The sequence below is a fragment of the Lontra canadensis genome, unplaced genomic scaffold, assembly GCF_010015895.1.
Source record: "Lontra canadensis isolate GAN:19392208 unplaced genomic scaffold, GSC_riverotter_1.0 scaffold30, whole genome shotgun sequence".
In the NCBI taxonomy this organism is placed as follows: Eukaryota; Metazoa; Chordata; class Mammalia; order Carnivora; family Mustelidae; genus Lontra; species Lontra canadensis.
This window is the reverse complement of record NW_022631024.1, coordinates 16,104,433-16,117,674: the sequence shown is the minus strand read 5'-3', so window position 1 is coordinate 16,117,674 and position 13,242 is coordinate 16,104,433. Positions and strand designations below refer to the sequence as shown.

Here is a 13,242-nt window from a genome sequence, read left to right as displayed (position 1 = left end):
TGCGGTCCTTTGTCGGCTCCGGCACAATCATTTCCCTTCTCAGAGACCGCCCTCACCTGCTCCAGGACGGCATCGGGGCACAGACCCTCCCACTTCCGGGTGAGAGGCCCCGCATGTGGAGAGAGACCCCCACCCGGCACCTCCTGCGAGGCGACCTTGGTCGAGGGCTCCCTCGCGCGCTTCCTCCTACCGGTGCGGCTCTGGCAGTGAACCTGTGGCAGGAGCAGCTCTGCCACCTACCTGCCGAGCGGCCTCCCTGCACCCTGGGTCCCTCGCCTGTAAGACGGGACGCATATAGAAAGGTCTCGGGACATGGAGGACCCTGATGACACCATCTTGTGAGTCCCGCTCTTGGCGATGGCTCGCGTATGCACAGAGCTGACCCTGATCAGGTCGTCGGCTGTGCCGGGAGTCGCCCCAAGGCCCTGTGGATGGGGTGCCGGGACTCACCTGTGTGGGGGTCACAGGTGCCGTGCTGGTTGCAGGTGCAGGGGACACAGTCGGTATAGGGACCCCCCAGTGGGATCTCCCTCTTGTACCCTGGAGCACAGGACTCACAGAACTGGCCTGTGTACCCCTTGGGACACAAGCAGGTCTCCACCCACGAGGCTGGGGGGGAGAGCCCCCGCTGGGCGGATGTGAGCCGGACCTCGGTCAGGAACACCTGGCCTGCAGAAGGATGATAGAGAGGAAGAGGGTTATAGGCACATGTTTCCCCGCTGAGATCTTCCTGTTCACATACGTAATAGGCAGAGGGTTACTGACCCACATACGGAAAGGCGGTCTATGAGTCAATTGCTATTTAAAAAAAAAAAAGAAGAAAGAAAAAGGGCAAAGGAAAATAAGGTGATTTTCAGAGCAAAAAATGGATACGGCTGGGAATTTAATGAAAGACGTTCATTCTCACAGGTTATTAAAGATATGTAAATTTAAACGATGAGGATACCATTCACGACTCTCAGCTTGGTAAGCATCGGAAGATCAATGACAGGAGGGGCTCCTGGTGGCTCAGCAAGCTAAGCATCTGACTTCAGCTCAGGTCATGATCTCGGGGTTCTGGAATCGAGCCCCGTGAGCCCCACATCAGGCTCCACACTCAGTGAGTCCGCTTCTCCCTCTCCTTCTGCTGGTCCCCCCTGCTCATGCTTGCTCTCTCTCAAAATAAATAAAATCTTTCACAAAAATAAAGATCAACGACAGGGAGAGATGGTGCAGAAAACAACTAGAATCTTGGGGCAAAATATAACAATAACGATCCATCAACACTGGAGAAGGACCAGAGCAGGCAGACAGGGGAGGAGGGTGGACACGTGCCCTGAGAACATAGATGGGTGCCACCTCTCTGCAGGAAAATCTGGCAGCGGATATCAAAACTGAAAATGTGCCCGCGAGGACCTAAGACAGAACATTTCTCTTTTGAGGAATCGATGCTACGAGATAGACTTGCACAAGGAGACAAAGACCTTTCCACGGAGCTCTCCCCTGTTCTCTGCTGTGCTGTGCGCACAGTAAAAACCAGAACCCGCTTCAATGTCTAGGGATGAGGGGATGGTTGAACTTTGCAGAGCATCGATATCACAGAACTATATGCAGCAGCCGGACAGCCAGTCTTTTCTCTGTGTAAGACAAGTCACGGCCGCCGGGACCCACTGTTAGCTGTAAAAAGCAAGAGCACGGAGAGAGATGGCCCAGAACTTCCTCAGTAGGAAGAGGAGGTCTGGGGCTGGGTTTCGGTGGAGAGAGACAGTCACTATATCCACCTGCCTCTTCGGTTTGCCCTGGCACCCAGCACGGGCCTGGCCCAAGTCGGTGTTCTGTGAACATCTGATAACTGAAGGCTCAGTGGCAGAAATGAAATTCCTGTAAGGAGGCCCAGCACGGTGACCTGGGGAGCAGGGAGGTTTTGGGGAGCGAGGGCAAGGATGGTGAGGATGAGGCTCCAACGGGAACAAGGGAGCTGAGGCAGGAGGAGCTGGGTTATACCCAAGCCTGGGCTAGAAGGGACCCTGGAAGTCAAAGTTTCCCAAAAGGAGCCAGTCACCCCCCTAGAAGCAAATCTGTGGTTGTGGTTGTCATAAGGATGGAGAGACCAGGACCAGGGCTATCAGACAACTGACATGAGGAGAAACTCCCCCCGTGACTCTCAAAGGTCTGGCTGGGTTCCAAAAGGGGCAGGGAGCCTCTCTGCGAACGAACATGTGAGCCCAGACCCCGACTCCATTTTATTTTATTTATTCATTTGACAGAAAGGGAGACACAGCGAGAGAGGGAACACAAGCAGGGGGAGTGGGAGAGGGAGAAGCAAGCTTCCTGCCGAGTGAGGAGCCCGATGCGGGGCTCAATCCCAGGACCCTGAGATCATGACTTGAACCAAAGGCAGACGCTTAACGATGGAGCCTCCCAGGTGCCCCCCAACTCCATTTTATTTATTATTTTTTTAAAAGATTATTTATTTATTTGATAGAGATCACAAGTAGGCAGAGAGGCAGGCAGAGAGAGAAGGGGAAGCAGGCGCCCCGCCAAGCAGAGAGCCCGATGTGGGGCTCGATCCCAGAACCCTGGGACCATGATCTGAACTGAAGGCAGAGGCCTTAACCCACTGAGCCACCCAGGCGCGCCCCCAACTCCATTGTAAACAGAAGCACAAGTAAGTCCGCCTGGGGACGGCCGATCCTGACCTTGGTTTTTATTCTCCCGTCAACCACACACGCCCCCAAGTCAGAATTTCCCTGCTCGCCACGCATGCAAATGGCTCCCGGGCTTCGGTTTCTCCCACACGCACACTTATTCGTCCCTCACAGTGGGGGAAACTCTGATTACCTCCTTCTGTCGCCCAGTGTGGTCGTCTGAGCTCTAACCCTTTGGAAATCAATGATTACTTTCATATGTCACTTTCTTTCCTTTTATTTGCTCTGTAGATCACAACCAGGACACTATATGGGCTTCAAAAAGTTGTACTTAGGTTATAATACTGTTTCCCTTCTGCTCAGTAAAGGGGTGTTTCATGCGAGACACCTCTTCTAAACGGGGTACTGGAGATGTCCAGTCTAGGCACATACAGGTATGGGTGTGTGTGGGGGGAGAATACATTAGAGAGAGAGGGAGGAGCCAGGACCAGGACGTCAGAGGACCATCAGGACGATCACCGTGTGAGCAGGGTGAGAAATCCCGCTGGAAGCTGGGTCCTGACCCAGCCCCCACTCGGAGAAGGTTCAGAAGGCAGATCGGCTCCCAGGACGGCTTAGATGCGATACCACCAGCGACCAGCAGGAGGCGCCAACTCAGGGCTCCTCACCTGCACCCCGCCCCCGCCGGCCCAGCTCCCCCAGAAGTCCCTCGGAGTCCCGCCTTCCGGCAGTGGTGGCCTTGGCCATAACCTGATGACACCCAACGGTTCTTGTGACCACACACGTCTGTTTCCTGGAGCCGTCCACCCTCGGGCCCCTCACCTGTCCAGTCCCTGCCTCTGACCTCGGAGTCTACCCTCCGGGCCCTTCCCAGTTCCATGACCTTGGGTGAGCGTCCGACTACTCTGACCTTCAGATGTCTTTGTGGTAAAACGGGGGTGGTAACTGTCTGCCGTGGGGACTCGGCAAGGCCAGGCACAAAGGAGCCCTGGGGCCCGGCTGGTTCTGGGGACGGGGTGGGGGGCTGTCCTTATCCTTACTGACCAGAAGGACCTGGGCGGCGGCCGCCAGCCCGGATGCGCAGAGCCGTCAGATTGGCGAGCAGCCGCTGGAAGTGGAAGGGGGGCAGCGGAGGGTCCGCGTCCTCGGAGGTCTCCTGCAACCTGGCAGGGGCGCGGGTCAAACCGGAATCCGAGGCTGGGGGTAGGGGTGGAGAGGGTGGGAGCCCCAGACCACAGGAGGACCCAAGTGCGCCCAGACCTCAGGGGCCTCCCTGACTGCCCATCCCCCACCTCTCTGGACACACCAGGACACTTACCTGAACCTGAGCCCCACCTCCCTGGGCTGGCGGGAGTCTGGGGGCCCGGGGAGGCCGGAGTGCTGCAGAGTCAGGGCCAGGCCCGCCCCTTCCAGCCTCAGGTGCACGGGGGGCGGGGAGCCCCCAGGAGGGACCCAGAAGGTCAGTGTGAGCGGCTGTCCGTAGCTGAACCGCTGGTCTCCCAGGAACTTCTCTGAAGACAAGAAGAAGGCTTGTCTTCACTTAATTAGCTTGATTTTAAAGATTGTAAGTGTCTACAGTGTATTGATTTTATTGACAATTAAATATTCAGACAAGATAAAGCGACAGCAGGGAGAAAGCCAAAGGCTCCCTGGACAGGAGACGCTGAGGCTGGCTGCCCCCAACCCCCCCCCACCCCCCCCCCCCCACAGGCCAGCTTCATGTCCCCGTGTCCCTGTAGTAACACAGGGACCCATGCCTGGCTTACTGCTCTGCTGTCACTGTCTTGGGCTTGGGTTTTATAAGTGAAGTCTGATGGGACAATGGAGTCTCTGGGGGCAGAGGAGACACACGTGTCATGCACAGTGGTGGCATCCTGCTGTCCCCTTCCCCATTCGTGCTCACAATACCCCACCAGCACATTCTGCTGGCCCCACGCTGGGGGAGCTTAGTGAGGCTCAGAGCACGTACGGGGTAAGCCTGCTGCACATGTGGCCAAGAAGGAGTGCTGACCGCCCCGAGGCCACGCTTCCCACGGGGGTCAAAACACGCTTCGAGCACAGAGAAGGTGGTGGAATCCTAAGAAACACAGAGGACCAGGGGCCCTATCATGGCCTTCGAACTCGGGCTATTTTTCTGTATCTTTCAACTGCTTCAGCTGAAAACCCCCACGTGGCAGGAAAGGGCCCCTCCCTGCCTGTCTCCCTCCTCACCCCCCGCCCTGCACTCAGCAACCAGCCGGAGGCAGAGGGGCTTGGGAGATCGGGGTACACATCAAGACGTGAAATAAAACTGGTTGAGTCCGTCCACCTGCCTTGCCCACTGCACTGTGCCCAGCGCCCAGCGCAGGACCCAGCAAATACCTCTTAAGCAAAAAACTACTTTTTCTTAAGCCTGTCAACAAAGCAGCCACGGAGTACAGTGTGTTTTGTGCTCTCTGGCCTCTGAGCTTGGAGCACCCGTCCCCGGACTGGGGTCCTGTGACTTTCGCTTCCTCCCAGGTGCCGTGTCCACAGAGCATGCCAGACATCAGGGCACCATCACTTTGACCCTTCTTGGAAAGGGAGGTCAAGGGCAGGACTGGGGCGGGGGAGCCAGTAGACCCGGAATCTGGCCATAGGAGAGCTAAGAATGGACTTCCGGATCCTGGTTCCAGGTCTGGTAGAGCTCCCAGGAGTCAAAAGTTGCCCTACTCAGTGGGGGACAGTTCAGAATAATCTAGAACTTCTTGCTTTTGCAAGAATCCCAGGACCCTGTGCGGAGGGTACCATGGCCTGGTGGGGTGAGAGGCTGATGGGAGGTGTACAGGGATTTCTGGGGCCTGGGAGGGCCTGGTGGCAAGGCCTTGATCAGAAAGCAGCAGTGTGGGGGGGGGTTTGACACGTACCTGGTAGCGTGAGTTCTTCCTCGTCTTCTGGATTCAGGAGGAGCCCCCTCGGGCTCCATTGTGTGGGATGCTTCGGGCCCCCCACACTTCCCCTCCGCCAGCCCTCGGCTCCTGAATGGCAAACGCAAACACACGTGTGAGGCTCTGCAGGGTGGCCTCCATCCCCTCCCTCTTCACACCACCCTTCCCGGGGGGGCCCACAGATGGCTCCCAGAGGCCTGAGCCAGCCTGAAACAACGGACCTGGGGGTAGAGACTGTTCTAGAGACAGTGGGGGTTGGGAGAGCGGTGAGAGCCAGCTGGTGCTAGCAGTGGCTCCGTGTTGCCCACAGCCAGCCAGCTCAGACCTTCGCCCCAGAGTCAGGATGGGGGTCTCCGGGAGGAGGGAGACCCCCAAAAAGTGAGAAAGCTGAGGGTCCCAGCTCTGTTTTGGGCAAGGGGAGACCTCTGAGCCTGCCTGGCCCTTCAGGGGGTCCTGAATACAATAGGAGGACACAGTCTGGAGACCCCAGCATGGGGCACTGAGCCATCGGGATGGTCTCTAACAGTACTGGACTTGACCTCATCTTCAGGTCCTCAGAGAACTTGCTCACCCTGGACCTCACCCTGCCTGTCCTTTGAGAAGCGCGTGTCATTAGCTCCCATGGCGCTGAGGGAGACCACCTGGTTAGGAAGTGGTTAAGCCGGGATGAGAACCCAGACCTTCCCATCCCCTGTCCTGTCCACCCTAACTTTGGCAATGGCAATACACCAAGTACACCAAGCAGAGTCTGGCACAGAGCAAATGACCTCAAGGGAGCCTCTGGGAAGGGGGGTAGAGGCCCAACCCCCAGGGCACCGGAGGGCTGAGGAGGGCGGGATGAAGGCAAAGGGGTCAAAAAGAGGTCTGTAGCTCCCCAGTGCTAGACTAGGTTCTGCCTCTCACTGGCTGTGTGACCCTGGGCAAGTTATGTCACCTCTCTGAAGCCGGTTCCTTATCTGCAAAACGGGGACAGTGGAGTACTTCTGGCCCTGGTGACAGTTCTCGAAGTTGGTCTGAAGACCCCAGGAGATGCCTGAGACTCTTTCAGAGGACCCGCAAGCTCAAGCTACCTTCTAGTAACACTAAGATGAAATCTGCATTTTTCATGCTGTGTCTGACACATGGTGGAATTTTCCAGAAACTGCAAGTCATGTGCTATCGCAGCAGACTGAGCTCTACTAATCCAGCCGTAAGGAGATGTGCGAGAGTTGATGAGTGCACTCCCGTTTTCGTCTTTTTGAAAAAGCTGTTTCACAGGCTTATATCATTCTGTTACACACTTATTCCAGTCATTTTTAAGTAAATTAATATATGACTATTTTAAAATTACTGTTGTCATTTCTAGTACAGAAAACACCCACACTAACTACCACATAAAGGACACTGCTGGGAGGTCCTCAGTTATTTTCAAGAGCATGAAGGGATGGGGGAGCGAAAAAAGTTTGAGACTGTGGCCTCAGGGTCACGGTGAGGTACATGAGATACTGAGACAGACGTGCCAAACCCAGCGCCTGGCCCAACCTGAGAGCAGAAAATGGTTTGGTTCTTAGGATCTATTAAATGAGTCCTGTCTGATGCTAACCTCCTAGACCCCTGCCAGGGGACCGCAAGGCGGGACCCCATCTCCATCCTGCTTTCTGCGCAGTGTCCAGCAGAGGGCGCACTGCCTCCGCGTCTGGGGCACCCAGGGCTGACTGGGCCTCCTGCCTGGTGGAAATTCAGGAGTGGGGGGGCCTCTGTAGGGCACGGCAGGGGTCCCCATAGGCTCTGATTAAATGCCGAGCTCCATCGCCCTCTAACTCCAAAGACGCACAGGCACACACCTGCCGTTGGGGACCCAGGGCGCCACGGTACCCCCGGACCCTGTCCCAGACAGAAGGCTGGCAAGGCAGCCGAGAGCAACACTCAGGAGCTGACAAACTGAGTGGCAACCACTGAATTCTGTGACCTGCCTTTTCTGGGCCTCAGCTTTCTCTCCGGTAAAATGGGAATAACAGTACCTACCTTCCTAGGTCCGTGGGTTCCATGATATAAAGAGCTCAGCACAGAGCCTGGCACACAGCTGGGGCTCAGTGAATGGAGTCTGGGGACTGAGTGTGAATCCCCAGCCCGGGGGGACAGGGGAATACGTCAAGGGATTCTTGACACGACTGATTAGGAACTCCCCCACAGGGTCTAAAGGCTGCCACCTACCCAGCTCCCAACCCTGCTGGAGGCTAGGGAGGGAGCCGAGGGGTGCAGGTAGATACCAGGGAGCGCTGAAGGGTGCAGAGGGCACATGTATGGCCTGTTTGTGTGAGCCCAGCGAAGCCTCCCCTGCAGCCTGGGCCTGCCCCCTCTTTCCCACTCCCACCCCAGCCCCGCCCCGCCCCTATCCCCCCACAGGATGGCCTGGAGCCCGACAGCCCACCCCACATGTCACCTGACAGCTTGCCCCACCTGGGCGGGGAGCAGGCAGACCCCAGGGAGGTGGCTGTGGGGGGAAGGGAGGCGCTTCCTACCCTGGCGGAGGTCGGAGAGGATGTGATGCTCCCGAAACTGGGCCGCAGCCGCACACACCTTGGAGTGGCCGAAGCAGAAGCAGCTGGTGCAGCCGGCAGGGTTGTGGGGCTGCAGGCTGAAGGTCCCGGGGCGGCACCTGTAAGGAGCGCATGTCCCCCGGTTGGGGTGGCGGTGGCGGTGAGTCAGGGAGGTTCAGGGCATCTCAACTAGGTCAAGGTGAGCCAGCATCACTGGGGAAACTTCAAAAAATATGTGTATAGTTTTCAGATTTACAAGAGTTGCAAAGATCATGCGGAGAGCTCCCGTGGCCTGGTCGCCAGCTTTCCCTAATGTCAACGACTTTGCGAGGGCGCACTTAACTGGGCCAGGAAAGTCTTGTTAGTTCACGTCATTTACTCAACTCCAGACTTGATTAAGTAAGAACTCTGCCCTTTTCCCACCAATTCTGGTTTTTCTGGCCCAAACCTGACCCGGGACCATGCCGCCTCCTCTGGTCCACGCAGCAATCTTGTCGTTCATGACCTTGCCGGTTTTGAAGGGCGGTGGTCAGATGTTTTGTAGAATGCCCCCAGTTCGGGTTTCTCTGATGCAGTCTCATGATTACACTGGGGGCGTGGGTTTGGGGAAGAAATAGAGGCAAAGCATCCTTCTTGTCACATCGCACTGGGGTCAATGCCGCCCCTGCGCCATCACCAGGAGCGTTAACCTCCACAGCCTGACCGAGGCTGTTGGCCTCCCGGTGCACTCCTGCACCACGGAAAGGGCCGCGTTCAGAAGGAAGTCACTAAGGGCAGCCAGCAGCGGCAGGAGTTACGCCCCATCCCCTGGAGGTCGGGGGGTATTAAAGGCTTGTGGATCCACTTTGGGGCCACCACCATAATTACGAAATATTTTGCGGGGGGAGATACCTGGGGCTATGCAAATATCCTGTTTCTCCTGAAAATTCTGCCCACTCAATCAGGTGGCTCTTGCTCACCACCACGGTTACTTTGAGATTCGAACTGATTTCCTATTTCCCCCATTTCCTTCTACATTTATTATTTGGAATCCTTTTGCCGTTCCCGTTTGTCCTTTCGTCCTGGTGTTATCTATCCCCCCCCCCCCCGCCCCATCTGTTTGTATCAGTGTGGACTCGCAGGTATCTGTTTGATTCTTTGGGTCATAATCCAATACCGTCATTATTTATTTTGTTGTTCAGACTGGTTCCAGCTTTAGGGAGCTCCTCCAGGTCAGGCTTACGTACTTTTGACACAGAACCCCATCCTGGTTTAGAGTTTTTTTCTGTTTGTTTTCATCTGGTTTTGCTTTTAATGAAGCACTTCCTTGCTCTCTGTGATGACCAGACACCCTGGGCGCATCCGGCATGGTCCCTGCCCCATTCCCGGAATCAGCTGTTTCTCCGAGGAGCCCTGGAGACACAATCACAGATTCCGGGTCTCCGCCTGGGGCCCCACGAGAGCCCGCCGGGGCGGAGGAATCGGATTCATCCGAAGCTGTCGATGACCCCCGAGGCCCAGCCAGCTCTGAGGAACACATCTCATCAAGCCTCCCCATTTGACAAATGGGCAAAGTGAGGCCCAGAGGGAGGACCCCTTCAAGGCGCAAGGCGGGTTGGGGGCAGAACTGTGGGAAAAGAGGTCCGGTTCCCTGACTCCTCTGTTTCCTCCCCTGGGGGATCTCAGCGAAGGAAATCCCGAAGGGAGCTGAGCCCTGACTCCAGGGCCTGCAGGTCACACGTGGACGAGGTGAGGGGTGGTCAGGGGCTGACCTAGGTGAGTCAAGGCCAGGGCCAGCCACAGCTTTGGGACTGGCTTCTTCTGAATGGGCAGAGGCCCGGCGCGCCAATGAGGTTCGAGTCCACAGTATAGTGCCATGTCGGGGGTTTCCCACACAGGTCTATGGCCAGAGAATCAAAGAGCCCCAGATAGACCCTGCGCTGGCTGCCTCAGAGATCAGAGCCAAGGCCAGGAAGAGGAGACGGTGTGCGCCCACGGAGATAAACCCACATTTGTCCGCCAGCCCCCCATCGCTTGGAGCTAGGAGGCCCTCTGAACACACAGAAGAAGTTGAAGGACCATGTGATTTGGAAAAGTAATCCTGCCTCGTGAACTTCAGACGCTCTGTTTGTACCTCGAGAGGATGACAAAGGTGGCAAAGAGGCTGGAATCGCAGCTCTGCGGGCGGGAGGCCCTGGAAGCAGGGCCAGGAGGGTTCTGAGGTTATAGTAGGGCTCGTGGGAAAGACTACTGTGCTCCACCAGTGACGTCCACCCAGGGGGTGAGCAGGGAGGGCACGGCTGGAGTATCAGGGATTTGCCATCCCTGGAGTAGAGAATATCTCCTATCTTTTCTGGTTCTTTCGTTTTCAGATATAAAAGGAAAATGGCTGTCACGGCTTATAAACATCAGTGGAGGGGGTCCAAGGACAAACGGTGCAGGGCGCCCAAGTGGCTCCGCCAGACACACGCCCGACTCTTGGTTTCCGCTCAGGTCCTGATGTCAGCGCCATGAGATCGAGCCCCAGGTCTGGCTCCGTGCTAAGCATGGAGTCTGCGTCAGACTCTCTCTTCCTCTCCCTCTGCCCCTCCCACCCATGCGCTCGCTCTCTCTCTCTAATAAGTCTTTATAAAAGAGTATAAACAGCATCAAAACCTTCAGATCACCTCCAGGACGGCAGACCCCATGGGACGGCGCCCCCAGGAAGGGCGCCAGGTGGTGAAGTCACCCAGGTCTGTACGGACCCTGCCCCAGCTCCTCCACCACGAGCCCTGAAGTCACTCCCAGCAAGCTGAGGGTCGGGTCGGCTCACCCACCTGTCACACAGGTGGCCTTCCACATTCTCCTTGCAGGGGCAGCGTCCGCTGTGGGGGTCACAGGTGCCGAGGCTGCCGGCTTCACTGCAGGCACACGGTCTGCCAAGGAGACGGGACAGCAGGAAAGTATCTGACGAGCAAGCCCAGAGTGAGGACAGCCCATGCTCCTGGGAGGGAAACTTCTCCATCCTTCCCCCTTCCCTAGAGGACCAGGAGGCAGGCTGACCCAAGAGCCTGCCGCCCAGCTTTTACCATTCCCACCTTGCCAAGGAAGCGGCCCACCCACTCACCTCAAGAGTGAGCCGCCTGGCGACCCGCCCACTCATCCATCTGTACATTCTTCCAACCACCCACTCATGTGTCCGTCCTCCCTGCCTTGAGTGACCCAACCACCCATCCAGGCATCTTTCCATCCATCCACCCATCCGTCCATCCACCCATCCATCATCTGACAAGACATGGTTCCTGCTCTCACCGAGTCTATAGTCAACTGAATAGGGACGAGCAAACAGGTAGCTACTGTGATCTGATAGGTTCTAAGAGGAAATATGAGAGGCCGTACGTGCACCAAGGAGGTTGCAGGTAGAGGGAGACTCCCTGGGGGAGTGGTACCTGGGCCGAGAACTGTAGAAAGTGGAAGGGTTTGCTAGACACGGGCCGGGAGAGGCAGGGCTCTGCAGGGAGAAGGGCATCTGGGGTAGGAGCATATACAAAGGCCCAGAGGCCAGAGAAACCCCGGGAGCACATGCAAGTTCCGGCCTCATGCCCAGAGCTGTGCCTAGAACCACTGAGTATTCCGTGAGGCATCTGGGAGCCCCCATCCGACCCCGATGCATTCCCCCTGCGTCTCAAATACACAAAGAGCCTGTTGTAACCAAAGCCAAGTTCATTGAAAAGTGTTTCGGAGTTTCTAAGAGCCTCATGTCGGTCACGCAAGTTTCTCAATCAGGTGATCGAGTTAGATGAGCGTGTTAAAGCCTTCTTCCAAGGTCTGGGCCACAGGAGCCCCCTGCCTGTCTCTCTCCCCTTGGATGCCCCACCCGCACTGCACACTAGCCTCTCCCTGCATCATGCTCCCCGTGTCATGAATGGCCTCCCTCCGCCCAGGGACCTGGAGGCTCAGCTGTCACCCCTGCTTCCTCTTCTGTTCCCTGGTGACCTCCTCCTGCCAACTCTGCCTTCCAAGGGGCTCTGGAATCTGTCCTGTTCTCTGCCCCTCCATGCTCAAACGCTTGTGCGAGCTGCCACGTCTCCCAGCTGTTCCTGCTGCAGCCTCTACCCCGGCCTCCAACCTCATCCCACTGCTGCCTCATGCCTGTCCAAAGCTCCTCCTGAGGCCTTCAGGCCCCACCGGACCCTCCTCTTCCGTGCACCCTTCTGCCCCGCACCCCCTGCTCATCCACACTGACCTTCGCCTTCCATTTGCCTCTGAGCATTTGCATGCGCTCTTCCTCTGCCTGGAATACCAGGCCCTCTGCCGTCTTGCGGCAGCGCTCCCACTAGAACTCGGTGCCTCTCATGCGAAGCCTGCCCTTGACCGCTGAGGCCAGCCGGGCTTCCACGGGACTCATGCCCTGTCTCACGTTCTCCGGGAACAAGGTGTCTCTAGATCCCTTGAGATGGGCTCCAGAATAATAAGATGGAATGACGGATAGAAGGATGGAAGGCAGGCAGGAAGGACAGCTACTACCCATTCCTCCTGCCTCCTGGCTTTCATTCCCAGTCCACCACCTGCGCCCCACACAGCCGGCCGGCCGCCTCACCTGCAGCCTCCCTCACTGAGCGAGTGGAACCCGGGCCGGCAGCGGTCACACTTCCAGCCCGTCACCGTGGGCTTGCAGACGCAGGTGCCCGAGGCATCACACTGGAGGTGCAAGGAGCCTGGGGGAGGAAGGGCACAGGGCAGCAGGGGCCCGATCGGGGCAGGGGTGGGGCGGGGGCCAGGCAGCGGGGGCCCGATCGGGGCAGGGGTGGGGCGGGGGCTGCTACCTGCCGGGTGGCAGTCGCAGGGCTGGCACGGCGTCCGGGGGCTCCAGCGGTAGAAGTCCTCCTCGCAGTGCTCGCAGTGCGGCCCGGCTGTGTGGTCCCGGCAGCGGAGGCAGCGCCCGCCGTGGCCCGTGCTGCGGAAGAGCTCCCGGTCCAACACACACTCGTCCGAGTGGCCGCTGCAGTTACAGGCTGCGGGCAGGGGGGTGGGGGCGGCATGTGAGGGGCCGGGGGCTCTGGGCCAATCGGCCTCCTGGTGATGCAGGAGCCGGCAGCTCCAGGGGGGCCCGGGTGAAGGGCAGGCCCAGGCTGACCAAGGACACAGAGAGCAGCCGACCCATCTTCCCCAACAGGACTCTCAAGAGCGAAGGGGGGACACCATGACCCAGGGCCCTCCCAGGCAAGCCGG

The 13,242-nt window shown here is 57.7% G+C and overlaps 1 protein-coding gene across 1 annotated transcript in view; it reads right to left on the bottom strand.

The window, feature by feature from the left end:
* Positions 1–13,242, bottom strand: part of LAMC3 (laminin subunit gamma 3) — a 55,098-nt gene that overhangs the window by 19,165 nt on the left and 22,691 nt on the right. The window contains exons 5-12 of the mRNA XM_032866099.1: positions 12,837–13,025; positions 12,611–12,728; positions 10,848–10,946; positions 8,035–8,171; positions 5,513–5,623; positions 3,946–4,138; positions 3,672–3,790; positions 451–669 (exon numbers count right to left, since the gene is read on the bottom strand). Coding sequence (XP_032721990.1) covers positions 451–669; positions 3,672–3,790; positions 3,946–4,138; positions 5,513–5,623; positions 8,035–8,171; positions 10,848–10,946; positions 12,611–12,728; positions 12,837–13,025 — 1,185 coding nt within the window. The remainder of the gene's footprint in view (positions 1–450; positions 670–3,671; positions 3,791–3,945; positions 4,139–5,512; positions 5,624–8,034; positions 8,172–10,847; positions 10,947–12,610; positions 12,729–12,836; positions 13,026–13,242) is intronic.